This window comes from Rhamphochromis sp. 'chilingali' (assembly GCF_963969265.1).
Source record: "Rhamphochromis sp. 'chilingali' genome assembly, chromosome: 9".
Taxonomy (NCBI): domain Eukaryota; kingdom Metazoa; phylum Chordata; class Actinopteri; order Cichliformes; family Cichlidae; genus Rhamphochromis; species Rhamphochromis sp. 'chilingali'.
The window spans coordinates 28,096,692-28,111,064 of NC_137936.1; the positions used below are offsets into that span (position 1 = coordinate 28,096,692).

The following is a 14,373-nucleotide window of genomic DNA, read 5'->3' on the forward strand; positions in this document are numbered from 1 at the left end:
ACTTTTTTCCACTCGATCAAACTCTACGGGAGGGTTCCTGATGGTTAGGGACAAATGCAACCGCATGGCAGGATGCTGTGAACGGACCAAACTTCAGTCAGGAGAACAACTGAGATAATCCATCCACAATACGAGGTTAGTCATTAATATACTGCAACAACATGGGAACAGAGCAGCTGCGACAGAATTCAACATTAACGAATCAATGTTACGGAAGTGGATGAAGCACAGTTTCTGGCTTTCCTCATATTCCAAAACATGCTTTGTCTCTTTGCTATTACTGTCGTCTGGCATAATTTGCAGATGATATTGCTTGCAGCTGCTGCGATGCTTTTGACCAAAACAGGCGCAGCTTGATGACACCATCAACACGAGCTATCGCAGTAGAGCGGTATAGTCAAAATGTCTACCGTTGGCCAAATTCATATCGTTTCTACCATATACCGTTTATACCGCCCACCCCTAGTTTCCATCATATCTTTTCTGCTTATAATTGTATTTCAATTATGGAGTTTTGGTCTTTAGAGATACTGATAGTTATAGTCATAATAAAAATGACAAGAACTATATTAGGTTGGTTTGAGAGAGACTTTTATCAAATTCAAATATTTCATATAAATCAAGATCTTCATGCATTTGTGTCTATGTGTAATAATCCAAACTGTCATCTAAGGACATTCCTTGAGTTCAAGCTTACTCTGTCAGTCTGTGTGTGAGCTGTACATTTGTCCAAGGCTGTTATTGTGGTGTGTTGGTGTATGATTTTGACTATTGTTACAAGGATTATTCTTAAGATGTCTGCTTGTGTCTCCACTGACATATTTATATGAGATTCAGCATGGCAGGTCATGCTCATTTTTTCTATGCCGAGACAAATTAAACACTGTCACGAGTGTGCAAAAGCAGGAAAACCACAGTGATGGCTGCTGTCTTTCTAATTGTGCCAGTTTCATATTATAAAAAAGCAATTTCCAGTGGGTCAACAAGCCTCAGGGGGGCTGTTTTAAAAAGAAGTGTTGGTATATGATGACTTTTCTACTCAGTAAGGAGCCTGCTGGAGATCTGGAGGAAATTTTCAAATGCTTTGAAGACAGCTGCAGAAGTGAAGAGTTTTAAAAATTCTCAGCAAGGATTTGTGCAGGAGCTCGGGGCAACACCGTGCATGTGACTGTGCAGGTATACTGGTGTGTGTGTGTGTGCACGCCTGTACGTGTTTCTGCGTGTATGAACAGACAGCTATAATAGTGCCTCATTAGAACTAGTTAATAAGGAAATAGCCACTTGGTAGAGAAGATAATAGTGAATTACATTGACCTTTTAGGATGAAAACACTTTAAGAGACGGACCGTGAAAACAATGCAGATGAAGTTTGGCTGAAATTTACCCTCACTGCCAAACTCACGCTCTAGTTAGTTCAGCCACCCAAAAATATCAAAATATCTCATTGTTGATTATACAGGGGAGTGCAGAATTATTAGGCAAGTTGTATTTCTGAGGAATAATTTTATTATTGAACAACAACCATGTTCTCAATGAACCCAAAAAACTCATTAATATCAAAGCTGAATGTTTTTGGAAGTAGTTTTTAGTTTGTTTTTAGTTTTAGCTATTTTAGGGGGATATCTGTGTGTGCAGGTGACTATTACTGTGCATAATTATTAGGCAACTTAACAAAAAACAAATATATACCCATTTCAATTTTTTTTTTTTTACCAGTGAAACCAATATAACATCTCCACATTCACAAATATACATTTCTGACATTCAAAAACAAAACAAAAACAAATCAGCGACCAATATAGCCACCTTTCTTTGCAAGGACACTCAAAAGCCTGCCATCCATGGATTCTGTCAGTGTTTTGATCTGTTCACCATCAACATTGCGTGCAGCAGCAACCACAGCCTCCCAGACACTGTTCAGAGAGGTGTACTGTTTTCCCTCCTTGTAAATCTCACATTTGATGATGGATCACAGGTTCTCAAGGGGGTTCAAATCAGGTGAACAAGGAGGCCATGTCATTAGTTTTTCTTCTTTTATACCCTTTCTTGCCAGCCACGCTGTGGAGTACTTGGACGCGTGTGATGGAGCATTGTCCTGCATGAAAATCATGTTTTTCTTGAAGGATGCAGACTTCTTCCTGTACCACTGCTTGAAGAAGGTGTCTTCCAGAAACTGGCAGTAGGACTGGGAGTTGAGCTTGACTCCATCCTCAACCCGAAAAGGCCCCACAAGCTCATCTTTGATGATACCAGTCCAAACCAGTACTCCACCTTGCTGGCGTCTGAGTCGGACTGGAGCTCTCTGCCCTTTACCAATCCAGCCACGGGCCCATCCATCTGGCCCATCAAGACTCACTCTCATTTCATCAGTCCATAAAACCTTAGAAAAATCAGTCTTGAGATATTTCTTGGCCCGGTCTTGACGTTTCAGCTTGTGTGTCTTGTTCAGTGGTGGTCGTCTTTCAGCCTTTCTTACCTTGGCCATGTCTCTGAGTATTGCACACCTTGTGCTTTTGGGCACTCCAGTGATGTTGCAGCTCTGAAATATGGCCAAACTGGTGGCAAGTGGCATCTTGGCAGCTGCACGCTTGACTTTTCTCAGTTCATGGGCAGTTATTTTGCGCCTTGGTTTTTCCACACGCTTCTTGCGACCCTGTTGACTATTTTGAATGAAACGCTTGATTGTTCGATGATCACGCTTCAGAAGCTTTGCAATTTTGAGACTGCTGCATCCCTCTGCATGATATCTCATTATTTTTTACTTTTCTGAGCCTGTCAAGTCCTTCTTTTGACCCATTTTGCCAAAGGAAAGGAAGTTGCCTAATAATTATGCACACTTGATATAGGGTGTTGATGTCATTAGACCACACCCCTTCTCATTACAGAGATGCACATCACCTAATATGCTTAATTGGTAGTAGGCTTTCGAGCCTATAAAGCTTGGGGTAAGACAACATGCATGAAGAGGATGATGTGGACAAAATACTCATTTGCCTAATAATTTTGCACTCCCTGTATAAGGAGTACATATTTTGTATAGTGTTACTATTACATTAATTACACTATTACATTTGGTTAGTCAGTATAGCAGGTGAATATAACTTGTGAATGTAAAGCAGAATGGTCAGAAGTATTAGACTTAAGACTAATATTTAATAGCAAAGCTATTTGAGGGCAGTTACTATGCAAAATGTACATACGCAGTAAATTGAGGTTAATATGTATATATCTCCTTTAAGTGAACTTAATATTGATATTACACACTTTCCCCAATTCTTTTCTAATATGTCACATGCAGTTTATGTCACATGTAGTAAAGATTAAATGAATGAATACATTTTACCAAACATTTGTTTTTCCTAGCAGCTAAAGAGGGTCAGTATTTCTAATATGGCAGCATAACACTGCAAACAATGTTGTATCTCTCCTGTGTTGAGCAATTTTATTGGCAAGATACCAAGTGCCTGCTTTTATCTTGCTCTAGACTTATGTTCAAGCCAAATAACATTATTGTGACTGCACGCTGCAGTGTTTGTGTACCAACCATCAAATAAGAATTTGTCTTTGGCAGGTAATAAAGTAGACATTTTATCATGCAGTGCAAATGACAAGCTGGCTCTTAAAAATAAATAAATAAGAAAGATTGATTCTACTATAACCATTTTTCTGAAAGCTGTGATGGCATAGAGGATTTAATTGTTTTGATAATTAAATACTTTAACAGTATACATGAAAAAGGACAAAAATGTAACAACTCAAAAGGTAGCGATAAAAAAAAGAGTATTGGACTGAGAAAGGAATTTTTCTGATGTGAAATCTCTACTTACAGGTAATAAGAGTAGGAATAAGCATGTCTTCTGAAGCATGGTGAGGTGAGGCCGATGATGACAACAGAGCAAAACCCAGAAGAAGGACAAACACATTGGATTAGTTCATGAGTTAAATGAAAATGTAATTCTGACTGTATTTATTTTAAATTGATAAACTACCTGTTTTTCTTTCAACTGTTTTCCCCAACCTACCTGTACAACCTGCCTGTCTGAATCCTAAATTTGCTTTTCTATGTGTCCTCATCTGAAAACATTTGTTGTCATTTAACTTTGTTTTTACAGATGCTGAATGGGTTATTTTTTGTAGGGGTGCAACGATACACAAAATTCACAGTTCGGTTCGATACTTTGGTGTCACGGTTCGATATTTTTTCGATACAAAAAAATGTTCATGCATTTTTAATTTGTCATTTATTAAAATTATAAATATATATTTTAACTCAAAAGTACAGTTTTTAAATTTAACCCTAACCCTTGTGCGTGTTTTTTATTTTGACAGCGAATGCGCACCTGCGGACCACTTATGTGCAGCCCTGGTTATTTAGCTCATCATATCGCAGCCACAGAAATTCTTTTGTCCATGAAACCATAAAGCTGCACTTTCTTTTTGCCTTATAGTCTGATTTGTCATAACTTCTCCGTTTTGTGGTAAGCTTTTCTTTGGCTGTCACTTCTTCACCCTGACCTGTCTTATTTGGCTCAGCAGAACTGAAATGCTTTTACATGCTCACTCACATAAGCTCAGCGATTCTCTGTGCGATCAACCTCTCACATGTGTAAGCTGCGGGAGATTTCACTTGTCATGTTTGCATAGTAAGCTAACGATTAATAAGACGATGTCAGAGGAATTGGTGCACAAATTATCATCACTCACAGATCAGTGCTGTCGCTCTCTATACACAGTTCGCACGATTGCAAAGTGAAAGCAAAAAAACAAGCGCAAATTCAAACGCGACTTCAATATGTCACATATTGACAGTGGCTCACCGATGCCAATGACATAATTACCCAGCTACATTTCTGAAAGAATGCAAAAGCATTGACATATATTTTTCCTACAATAGCCCGACGGGCAGGGAAGAGAAAGATTTTGGTAGCCCGACTGAAAAAAATCGCTAGCTCCGGGACGTCGGGCTAGCGATATTGCAAGCCCTGTATCTGATTGAGGAATCACTCATCTTTGGAAAAGAGAGTTTATTACAGAGAAATGGCTCTTTCCAAAATAAAAGCTATACTATCCGCTTCTTCTGGGCTATATTCTCAGCAGCATAAGGAGAATCATGTGCTAACAGCTGTCTAAATGACTCGGCTAAAGTTAGTAGCATGCTTGCTTTTTTTTGCCTGCTTCCACTTGTCTTTGCACTAGGATGATGTCGGCGTAAATGTGCAGTCATATTCGTTGTGTTCCCACTAGTGCTTTCAGGTTAATCTCGTTGAAATGACCTTAACGCCACAACACGGCAAATCTCCGTTAACGAGCTACCGCCGATCGCTCCGTGCATGGGGCTAGACAGCAAACACGTTAACGAGCTAACTGCGCTAACACACTAGTTCACACCAATGTAATTGAGCATTGCATGGCACATCCAACATACTGTTTTACTTTAGTCCATGACTCGCTTACCTTCAGGGTCATACGTCACATGAAAACCAAAATAATTCCAAACGCCAGATCTGAATGAGGTTCAATTTGCCTGTTGCAAGTAGAGCTTAACTTCTGTCTCGCTAGCTTGCCCTGCGCTCTTCCTTCTGACTATGCTGTCTGTGTTGAGCGCTCAGTGGATCTGCGCTCGACAGTGCAGCCTAGGCGGAGTAGTCGAACACAGATTCACTGAGCGCTCAACACAGACAGCATCGTCAGAAGGAAAATTGATAAAATAAATTACAAATGTTGTATTGTTCGATACATATGCGTACCGAACCGAAAGCACTGTATCGAACGGTTCAATATCGATACGAATATCGTTGCACCCCTAATTTTTTGCTATGAAGTATATATTAGTACATCTAGTTGCTGATGAATTTAATTAATTTTTCTCTACTGCATGTTGGATTAATATATTTTGCCTTCGCAAAATCTCAAGAAAAAGTTCATGCTGAGGCATAACAGAACATCCAAGGAATATTCTAGAGTGATGTCCAAAGATATATTTGGTTTAAAAAAAGCTTCATTGTAAGTCAGCTGTGAACCGGCCAGCAGTCAATCAAATAAATTGGATAAGAAGATCTATGACTTGTGAAATGATTACTTCACTCACCCAAAAAATTATACTTTTTTCATAAGAGCTTTACCAGGTCATTAACTTTAGAAGATAAAAACACATTTATTAATCCATCATTCAGTCTTGTACCCTGATGTTAAAACTTTAACTTTCACCCACACTATCAAATTATTAACTGAATGACTTTTTCTTCATAAAATTTGAAAATTAGATGAAAGAAATAAAACAAAACAGTTTCAATATACAAATCATTCTATTAATAGGATTTGAAATAGTCGCATTGGACTTTCGACAACTCCAGTTAAGGAACTACTGAGCAATATTAGAATCTGACCAAGGTGTATGATTTGTGGGTAGTTGAAAGAAGAAGCATGGTACTTCAGAAAGAAGTACATTCATTTTGTGTTGTAGTACACATTCTACAGTAAACAAAAACAGATGCATGTCCAGTACTTAATTAGATGTATTTTTAAATGTTAAAGCATTAATGACCTACAACTTTTATTCAATGTAGCATATGCTAATGTGCTAGCAATGGGCTCTGGTCTCCATTAATTTAACAGGGACTCAGGGGTATTTCATGGTCTATGCTGTCATTATGTTATATATAACTGAATGGCTTGCCCTGAAATATATTTTTTAACCTGTAGGTTTTTCAATACGGCATGAATACTTAATTTTGGTTTACAGGTGAAGAGAAAAGTAAATATAAATACACCACTGATGCCTCCATCACCATTTGGCAGGTAAGTAAATGAGATAGATCGAATGAGAAGTGACAAAACAAACCCAAAGGGAGAGGATGGAAGCTGGAAGAGTAACACACAGAAGCAAGGAGGTAAAGGTTGAATGAGTGTGGTTTGTAGCAATAATATCTGTACAAGGCCATAATTTTACTCTGGATTGTGTTTAAAATCGTTAATCACAGAAAACGTACTAATTATGTCTGAAATTTAATGAATTGCAAGACTAGTGAAAGTAATAATAAAAATCAAATTAATATTATAAGGACCAACATGTTAAAGCTAAGCCAAGAAAATCTTTAACCTTTTACATTTTTCCTTCTCCTTTATCCTGTTTTTGATAATAAAGCCACAGGTTTATTCCACTGCACTGTACTTGACTAATATGACATGTGTATCAGTGTGTGTGTGTGCGTGTGTGTGTACGTGTGTGTGCTTGTTCTGCTACTTCCTCAATGGTTTGTTGGTAACTTTGCCCCCCAGCATACATCCTTCATCTATGAGTGGCCAGAGATTGGGATTTCATAATATGTCTGGACACACAACACACACAAACATACACACTCATACTTCATCAGACTGAGTTGTTATAGCACGGGAAAGTCAAGCACAGTTCAGAAGGATCAATACTTCCATTCCACTTCACAGAGGAGCACACCTTACACAACTACTGCAGACTGCTTCAATCAGTCAATCTATCTGATATGCCATCTTAATTACTTACATAATATGAATTTTGTAAATGCTGACAAAATACCTACTATAGCTTTTCATGTGACAGAGAAGTTACTGGCCGTTAGTAGGGCTGATATACATGTGAAAAGCGAAATGTTATTAACTGTATTAACTTTTTACAGGCTTGATGTTTTTAGTAAATGACTTCTATACTTTATACTCCTTCACTTTTTTCATCCAGCCCCCTTTTTTTGTTCTCATTCTGTCTGTTTTATTGTTCTATTCTTCTCCTTCTGCTTCTGTTTTTCCATCTTCTGATAATAATGTGAATGATAAACTAAATAAATAAATAAGACAAAAAAAGACTAACAAGAGAAGCATAGAGACTCTATAGTACTTCCTACCCCTCCCCCCGAAAAAAATATATTTCTAACACTAATAACACATTTATAAAATGGCATGGTTGGATAAAATGGGTTAGCTAGCCAGATATAATAACAGTTACCAGCCTGGAAGGGCTACTTTGCTATATTTAAGGGCAGTAAAAAAGTATAGTAGATATAGCGAAGGCAGCAGAGATGGAATGAAAAATCATTTGTAACAGAAGAGTTATTTTTGAGTTCTGGGTGCACACAGCAACACTATTGTAAGGCAACGAGGTGAGGCAAAATAATGTTTTACTCAATGCTTACACATATTTTTACATGAAGATAGAATAAATCTGCCAGAGCCTTTGAAAAGAAATGTAGTTTGTTTTAAACCAGCGCTTCATAGCTTTGTTGTGGAAACATTAGTGCAACTGAGACAAATGTTGATGAAACTGGTATTACATCAAACCACAAATCAATATCTACACCTAATTCTAATGTCATTCCCCAAACAAAGAACTGTCCTTAAGCAGAGCTTTGCAAAAATGTGGAAAAAGGTCCAAATGTCCTCACTGAAATGGCCATAAACAAATACTGGTCCTCATTAAGATAGCTGAACAAGTGACTATGTGCACATAGTCACACCCATAACCATCTTTAAGAGCTCTGCTGACATTGTCCTTATGATATTAATAAAATGCAGAGCACTGGGAGCCCAGCTGTAAAAGTCATAGTCGTTAAAACTGGTCATAAATATTAATATAGTGTAGAAAAAACACTCAACCAAGTTATTCAGGGTACCGTGTTTGAGACTGATTAAATGGGGCAGAGAGAGAATGAGAAGAGACTAGCTTGGATGAGAAATGGGGAAAAATCTGAACTTTTTGTTAACAAGTTACACCTAAGGTCTCCGTGTGTAGCAGTAAAAGCATGTTAGTTAAACCTTTTAATATGCGACTATGAAAGTAAATTCCGTGTTTGAAGGACAGAAAGTTAAGAAACACAGGGTATCAATGAAAGTGAAATCTCTTCAGAGTGCTCACGTCTACAGCCAAGTTAATTTGAGGTTTGACAGAACACCGCTTACTTGACATGTACGGAAGGAGGACGCTACGATGGAATACGCATATGGACACACAACAACACTGAGACATAGTGGAAAAAATGACAAGAGAAAAGTACTTACATATGCATGCATAAATGTCAAAATAAATAAGTTATTTGACAAATGAAGGGTGGAAAAGGAAGCCTTTTAAAGACTGCATGTCCACACACAAGTTCTGTAGTTTTTATCTATAGATTTGATCATTATGGCTTTGGTTGCATAAAACAGTATGAGACCACACAAACATAGAAACACTGCTCATATCACCCACACTCGAAAACTAAACCGAAATTCTTTCTGTGCAATGCTATGCCAACTACGATTTGATTATCGAGAAATGCAAATAACTGTTTCATATGGCAGTAGAATACACACACAGTATTTGCATGGCCTATGTTTAACCTTGTCTATTAGATTATGTGTTTTCAGCTTTTAGGCCAGTCGACTACTCTGATTCTTTTTCTCTTATTTAAACAACTAGTAAATTAGCCACAGAATATCCATGGTGATCACACAGTATGAGTTTGTACATTTGTGTGAGTGTGTAAATGGTTTGTCATCACCAATTTTAAATGTGCTGTAAGTGGACCATCAAGCATTTATCTCAGCAAGCTGCAGAGTCCATTATTCAACCATGTGTCACATCTGCAGAATAGGGGTCAAGTCCAGCTCTGTTGTGAGTGCATGTGTGTGTAAGTGTGTCTGTGTTAACACCTCCAATTTATCTACTGATACGTCCAAGTTTAGCATGAAAGAATTCGGTACTTTCAAATTTGTGTGCTTCTTAATGTTTCTCTGTGTGTTTTTGTACATCTTCTAGTTTAGAGACAGAGTTTCAGTCCACCAATGTATTGCATGTGTGTACGCACTTGCATACACACACACACACACACACACACACACACACACACACACACACACACACACACACACACACACACACACACACACACACACACACACCACTTGGCTTCACAAGAGCCTGCCATTTGCAGTGGATTCAGCCTGAGTCCATTCCCTTGGCTGACACCAGTTTCTAATCGCCTCATTCCTCTTGTTATAGATGAGAACCCCAGGGTGTCATATACAATCTAGAAAGAAGATGTGTCCTTTTGTTGTCTCAAAGTTGAGAGTCATCATTTATATTGTGTTTTTTTTTTTTTACCAAACAACTGTTAATCTTGGCATCCTCACAATTTTCTAAAGGAATTAATACAAAAGCTCTTTTCCTCACACACATTCATTTAGCACTATATCTATCTCACATCCACACCTAAGGCCAATTCGGACATACCGCTTAACTTAATATGTATGTTTTGAATGTCAGAGGAAACCAGAAAACATGGGGGGAAAAAACCTGTACAGTTATGCATAAAGGTCAAGCAAACGGAAAGGAGATTTCAAATCAAAGAACTCTTTGCTGCAGGTCAACAGTACTAATCACAAAATTAATTAATTTCCGCATTTTTTTAATAAAAAAATGAACTGCTGCTCTTTGCGCAATGATTACAACTGCTAAATCAGGATTATGATTAATCTAAAAGTTTCAAGAAAATAAACCAACAGTTTTGGCAAAGTTCCTACTTTCTCTGAGTGACTGTGCACCATCCACAAGGACTGTCACAACCTTTAACATCTAGCACTGCATCAATGTCAATAAACTTCCTAAAATTACCAGATTTGGGTCGGCTTTAAATATATGAAGAACTATGTTATAGAATTCCAAGTTCAAGCCACTGGCAATTTAATCTTTATATGCTACTACTTGTCTTTGGCCAAAAAATCTTTGGTAAGTAATTTTTGACTCTAAATACTTTACAATCCCCCAGAATACTAAATGAAATATTTAATCTAAGGTAAAAAGAAAAAACTGTACTTTATTGCAAAGTCATTGTAGCACTGCACTAAATATAACCCAGGTTGTCTAATCAATAGTTTAATTTTATGTTATATGTATATAGGGTTATCCATATATAACCTTAAGATGCAGGAAGGGGATTTATTTGAGAAACAGATAACTACCATGACAGTAACAGAATGGATTGTCTTTGAGCCCAGAACAGTGTAGGTGGAGATATTTGTGAAGCATCGCATTTCATTCGGCAAGACATACCACAAATCCTAATCACCCACCTATGTTTTTGTTGAAGCCAAAAACATAATTTCTCTCCTAAAGTTTGATTAATTATTTAACTTTTTTAGCTAATTTTAGGGCAGGCTGGCTTGATTCCTGCATTACTGCATTATACCTACATATAATTAATTACACCAACCTGCTATCAATGTAGAAAGCACCATAATGTGGGAAGATTTTTTTTTCTCTGTCTGAAATTCTGTTGATGGAAAATTAACTGCAGATTTCTTGCAAATAATGAAACAGTTAACAATGTTTATCAGTTTGTCAAAGCAAATGACTGGTAGAGTGTTGGGCAGATAAATCTCATATCAGAGGAAATGATAAGTATACTTTGATGCATTGAACGTCCTCAGAAATTATAATAGTTTTAGATGTGCACTTTTGACAGGACAATAAAGTACCAAAAAGGACAGATGGTGTGCAACAATGTGTAAATGTTCACATTAAATAAATTAAAGTACTGACAAAGTGACAAAATATGTTAGAAAGTTTTCCAAAAGCATCTTAGATTAACTTAACTTTTCTACCTAGCTAATAGTAACAGCCAAAGCAGCCATTAAAAAATTCCATTCACACTTCAGTTTGCTACTAAAACTTTGCTAAAACGTATTCCCCAAGTTAGACTTTCAGTCAGCAAGGAAGAGAGATAAGTATACAGACTAATGATACTATTACAGGTAGGGTGCCAACAACTGCCTAAATGACTTCTAATGTCTAACAATGGAACTTGCAAAGTAACATTAAAATCTAAATTTCATCTATTTAGTGGCATAAATCGGGCAGTAAAAAGGCAATCAGAGGCGTTTTAAGTCTCAGTGGTAAAACTGCTGAGAGGAAATTGCATACCACAATATTAGGCGTTAGATTTTCATTGTATGAAAGAAAACGAATATGTGACCCCCAAATGCCTTTACATGTTGCTTAGGCCATAACATTCTATGGTCCTTTTCACCAATACTAAGATTCAGAACCAAGGTGATTACACACTGTCTGCACACTTATTATATTGAAAGGTACACACCATGTATCCCAAGCTTTTTTGTTTGGTTTGTTTGTTTGTTTTCCCCCAAAAGGTACATCTGATTTTTAGGTTATCCCAATTCAAGGTGAAAGATGGACAACTGGAAAGTCTTTCAAGAAATATATGGAGGAACGTTCAATTATATCATTAATGAGATTTTTTGTAGGTGTTATAGCTAATGAGTTTGTCAAATATGAGAAGAATAATTCTCAGCAACTTAATATTCAATGACAGTGACAAGATGTATTTGGAAACTACTAAATGCTGAGGTGAAAATCACATTGAAGAACAGTGCGGAGTGGATGTGGTCATGTCTAGAAGCAAACATACAATACCCCACGCTCAGAGTTCTCCATGTGTGAATCTCTCTATCGGAGCAAGGGCAAGGCAGGTACAGGACGGGACAGGAAGGGGTGGAGCCAAAGACAGGAAGCAGGAAGATAGAGAGAAACATAAAAGGGCGTGAGACTTGATTCAAAGAGGATGAGTTGAGCAAGACATCTGTTTGTTTGTTTTTTTAATCATTTGTAATGCATTCCTTTCATTCCCTCACATTCATTACTTTTTTCAATTTATGCTAAGCATTTGACACCAAAGTTCAGAACTAACATAATAGGGCTGGGACTCTTTGAAGCACCTTATTTGTCTTGTATATATGGTCAAATAGGAGGCAAATATGTGAACTAGCTCTAGCTTACATTCCTGTGACTCACTGTATTTTTTATTAAGAAACTACCAATTATTATTAAATTGTTAATATTGTATAGTGCATAGTGACAAGCAAAGTTACATTAACTCTTTCAGAAGATACATTTTGTGATATTACGAGAAGTGAGAAGTTCATTGAATATATGAAGCATAGTATATGAAGTTTATTTTTGCTAAGAAGATCTAGTTTAACCATTTGCTTTTTGGACCATTTTGGACCATCATCACCATTGGTGAAAATCTAAAATGTCAAACTTCACTGAATACAATATAAAAAAGTCACTTTTCAAATCAAAGTTGAGGATCAGAGCCCAAATTCCTCTATGAGAAAGTAAAAAGCTCCAGCCTGCAGATGTGATTCTTCAAATTGTTTGGTAGCAATTAATCTTGAGAGCTTTTCAAGACCCCTACATTTCGGGAGATGAGTACTGCACTGCTAGCCATTTAGAAAGTTGTGCAGTAAACCCAGACTAGGTTTACGATCTCTCTCAAGAGTGAGTCACCACAAGACTAAGAGTGTGAGTCAATAACTTCATTAAGGCAAATGTGAATAAGTTTGCAGGTGCAATACATTGTTGTTAAGCATAAGGTATGGCTCCGATACAAGCCTAGAACAAATAAAAACTTCAGTCTGAAAGCAGCTTTCAGTCTACACCATTTAAATTTCAAGGTCGCGTCCCTGTGAACTCTGTGCCAATTCCTGTGTACCTACTACTTTTACACTCCTTAAACTCCTGGGAAGTTCTATCCTTCCTACTGAAATTATGTGTTTGGTCTTCAAACACTTGTTTGTCAAATTGACACAGCTTTTATGTTTAAGTGTGTCAGTGGTACCATGAACACTCTCCATGCATTTTTAACATTCACAGGATTCAAAAATCATTGGGCTGTAAATTGTGATTTTATTTTATTTTTTTTACATCTTGAAGTGTACCATTGTGCTAGCCTTCACCAGTGCACATAACACTGAAAAGCTTTGGCCAAACTAACATCATAACAATTCACGGCATTGCTTCAGCCCTATTAAAGTGGATTCAAATAACCTTGTTTTTTAAGTACCAAAAAGGTATTAGCCTTTTTTTAAGGGGAAATAAAAAACTCTGTAAGGACACTTCATGGACTTTGTAAAAAGATCTGTATTTAACATAAATTTGATCAAAACTATTGTTTGTAGTTGTTCTTTTGGTGCTTTTTTTGAACTAACAAAGCAAATGATTATCGTTATCACCATCATCACAATCACAGGAAAATTGTGCAATACTGGTATTTTGCATTCAGATATATAGAAGCAACACAATGTACAGACTAATACAAAACTAAACTTAATCACTTATGATTATGTAGAAGTGAGTAGTAGGGCTACTGTGTGTAGATACCCCATCAAACACCTATTGTGTGTCATATTTTTATGTCATTTTGCTGTGTTTGGGCAGTGGGTGTGTAGTCAAATACAGTGGGGCAAAAAAGTATTTAGTCAGCCACCGACTGTGCAAGTTCCCCCACTTAAAATGATGACAGAGGTCAGTAATTTGCACCAGAGGTACACTTCAACTGTGAGAGACAG

At 37.1% G+C, this 14,373-nt stretch overlaps 1 protein-coding gene across 8 annotated transcripts in view; it reads right to left on the reverse strand.

Moving 5' to 3' along the window:
• ptprt (protein tyrosine phosphatase receptor type T) overlaps positions 1 to 14,373 on the reverse strand; it is a 336,999-nt gene that overhangs the window by 87,613 nt on the left and 235,013 nt on the right. For 3 of the 8 annotated variants that reach the window (XM_080890785.1, XM_080890784.1, XM_080890789.1), the window contains 2 exons: positions 12,437 to 12,469; positions 3,828 to 3,854 (listed from right to left, as the gene is read on the reverse strand). In XM_080890785.1, coding sequence (XP_080746911.1) covers positions 3,828 to 3,854; positions 12,437 to 12,469 — 60 coding nt within the window. Of the gene's footprint in view, positions 1 to 3,827; positions 3,858 to 12,436; positions 12,470 to 14,373 lie in introns of all 8 variants that reach the window. The other 5 variants (XM_080890791.1, XM_080890787.1, XM_080890790.1 and 2 more) reach the window with 3 other exon arrangements.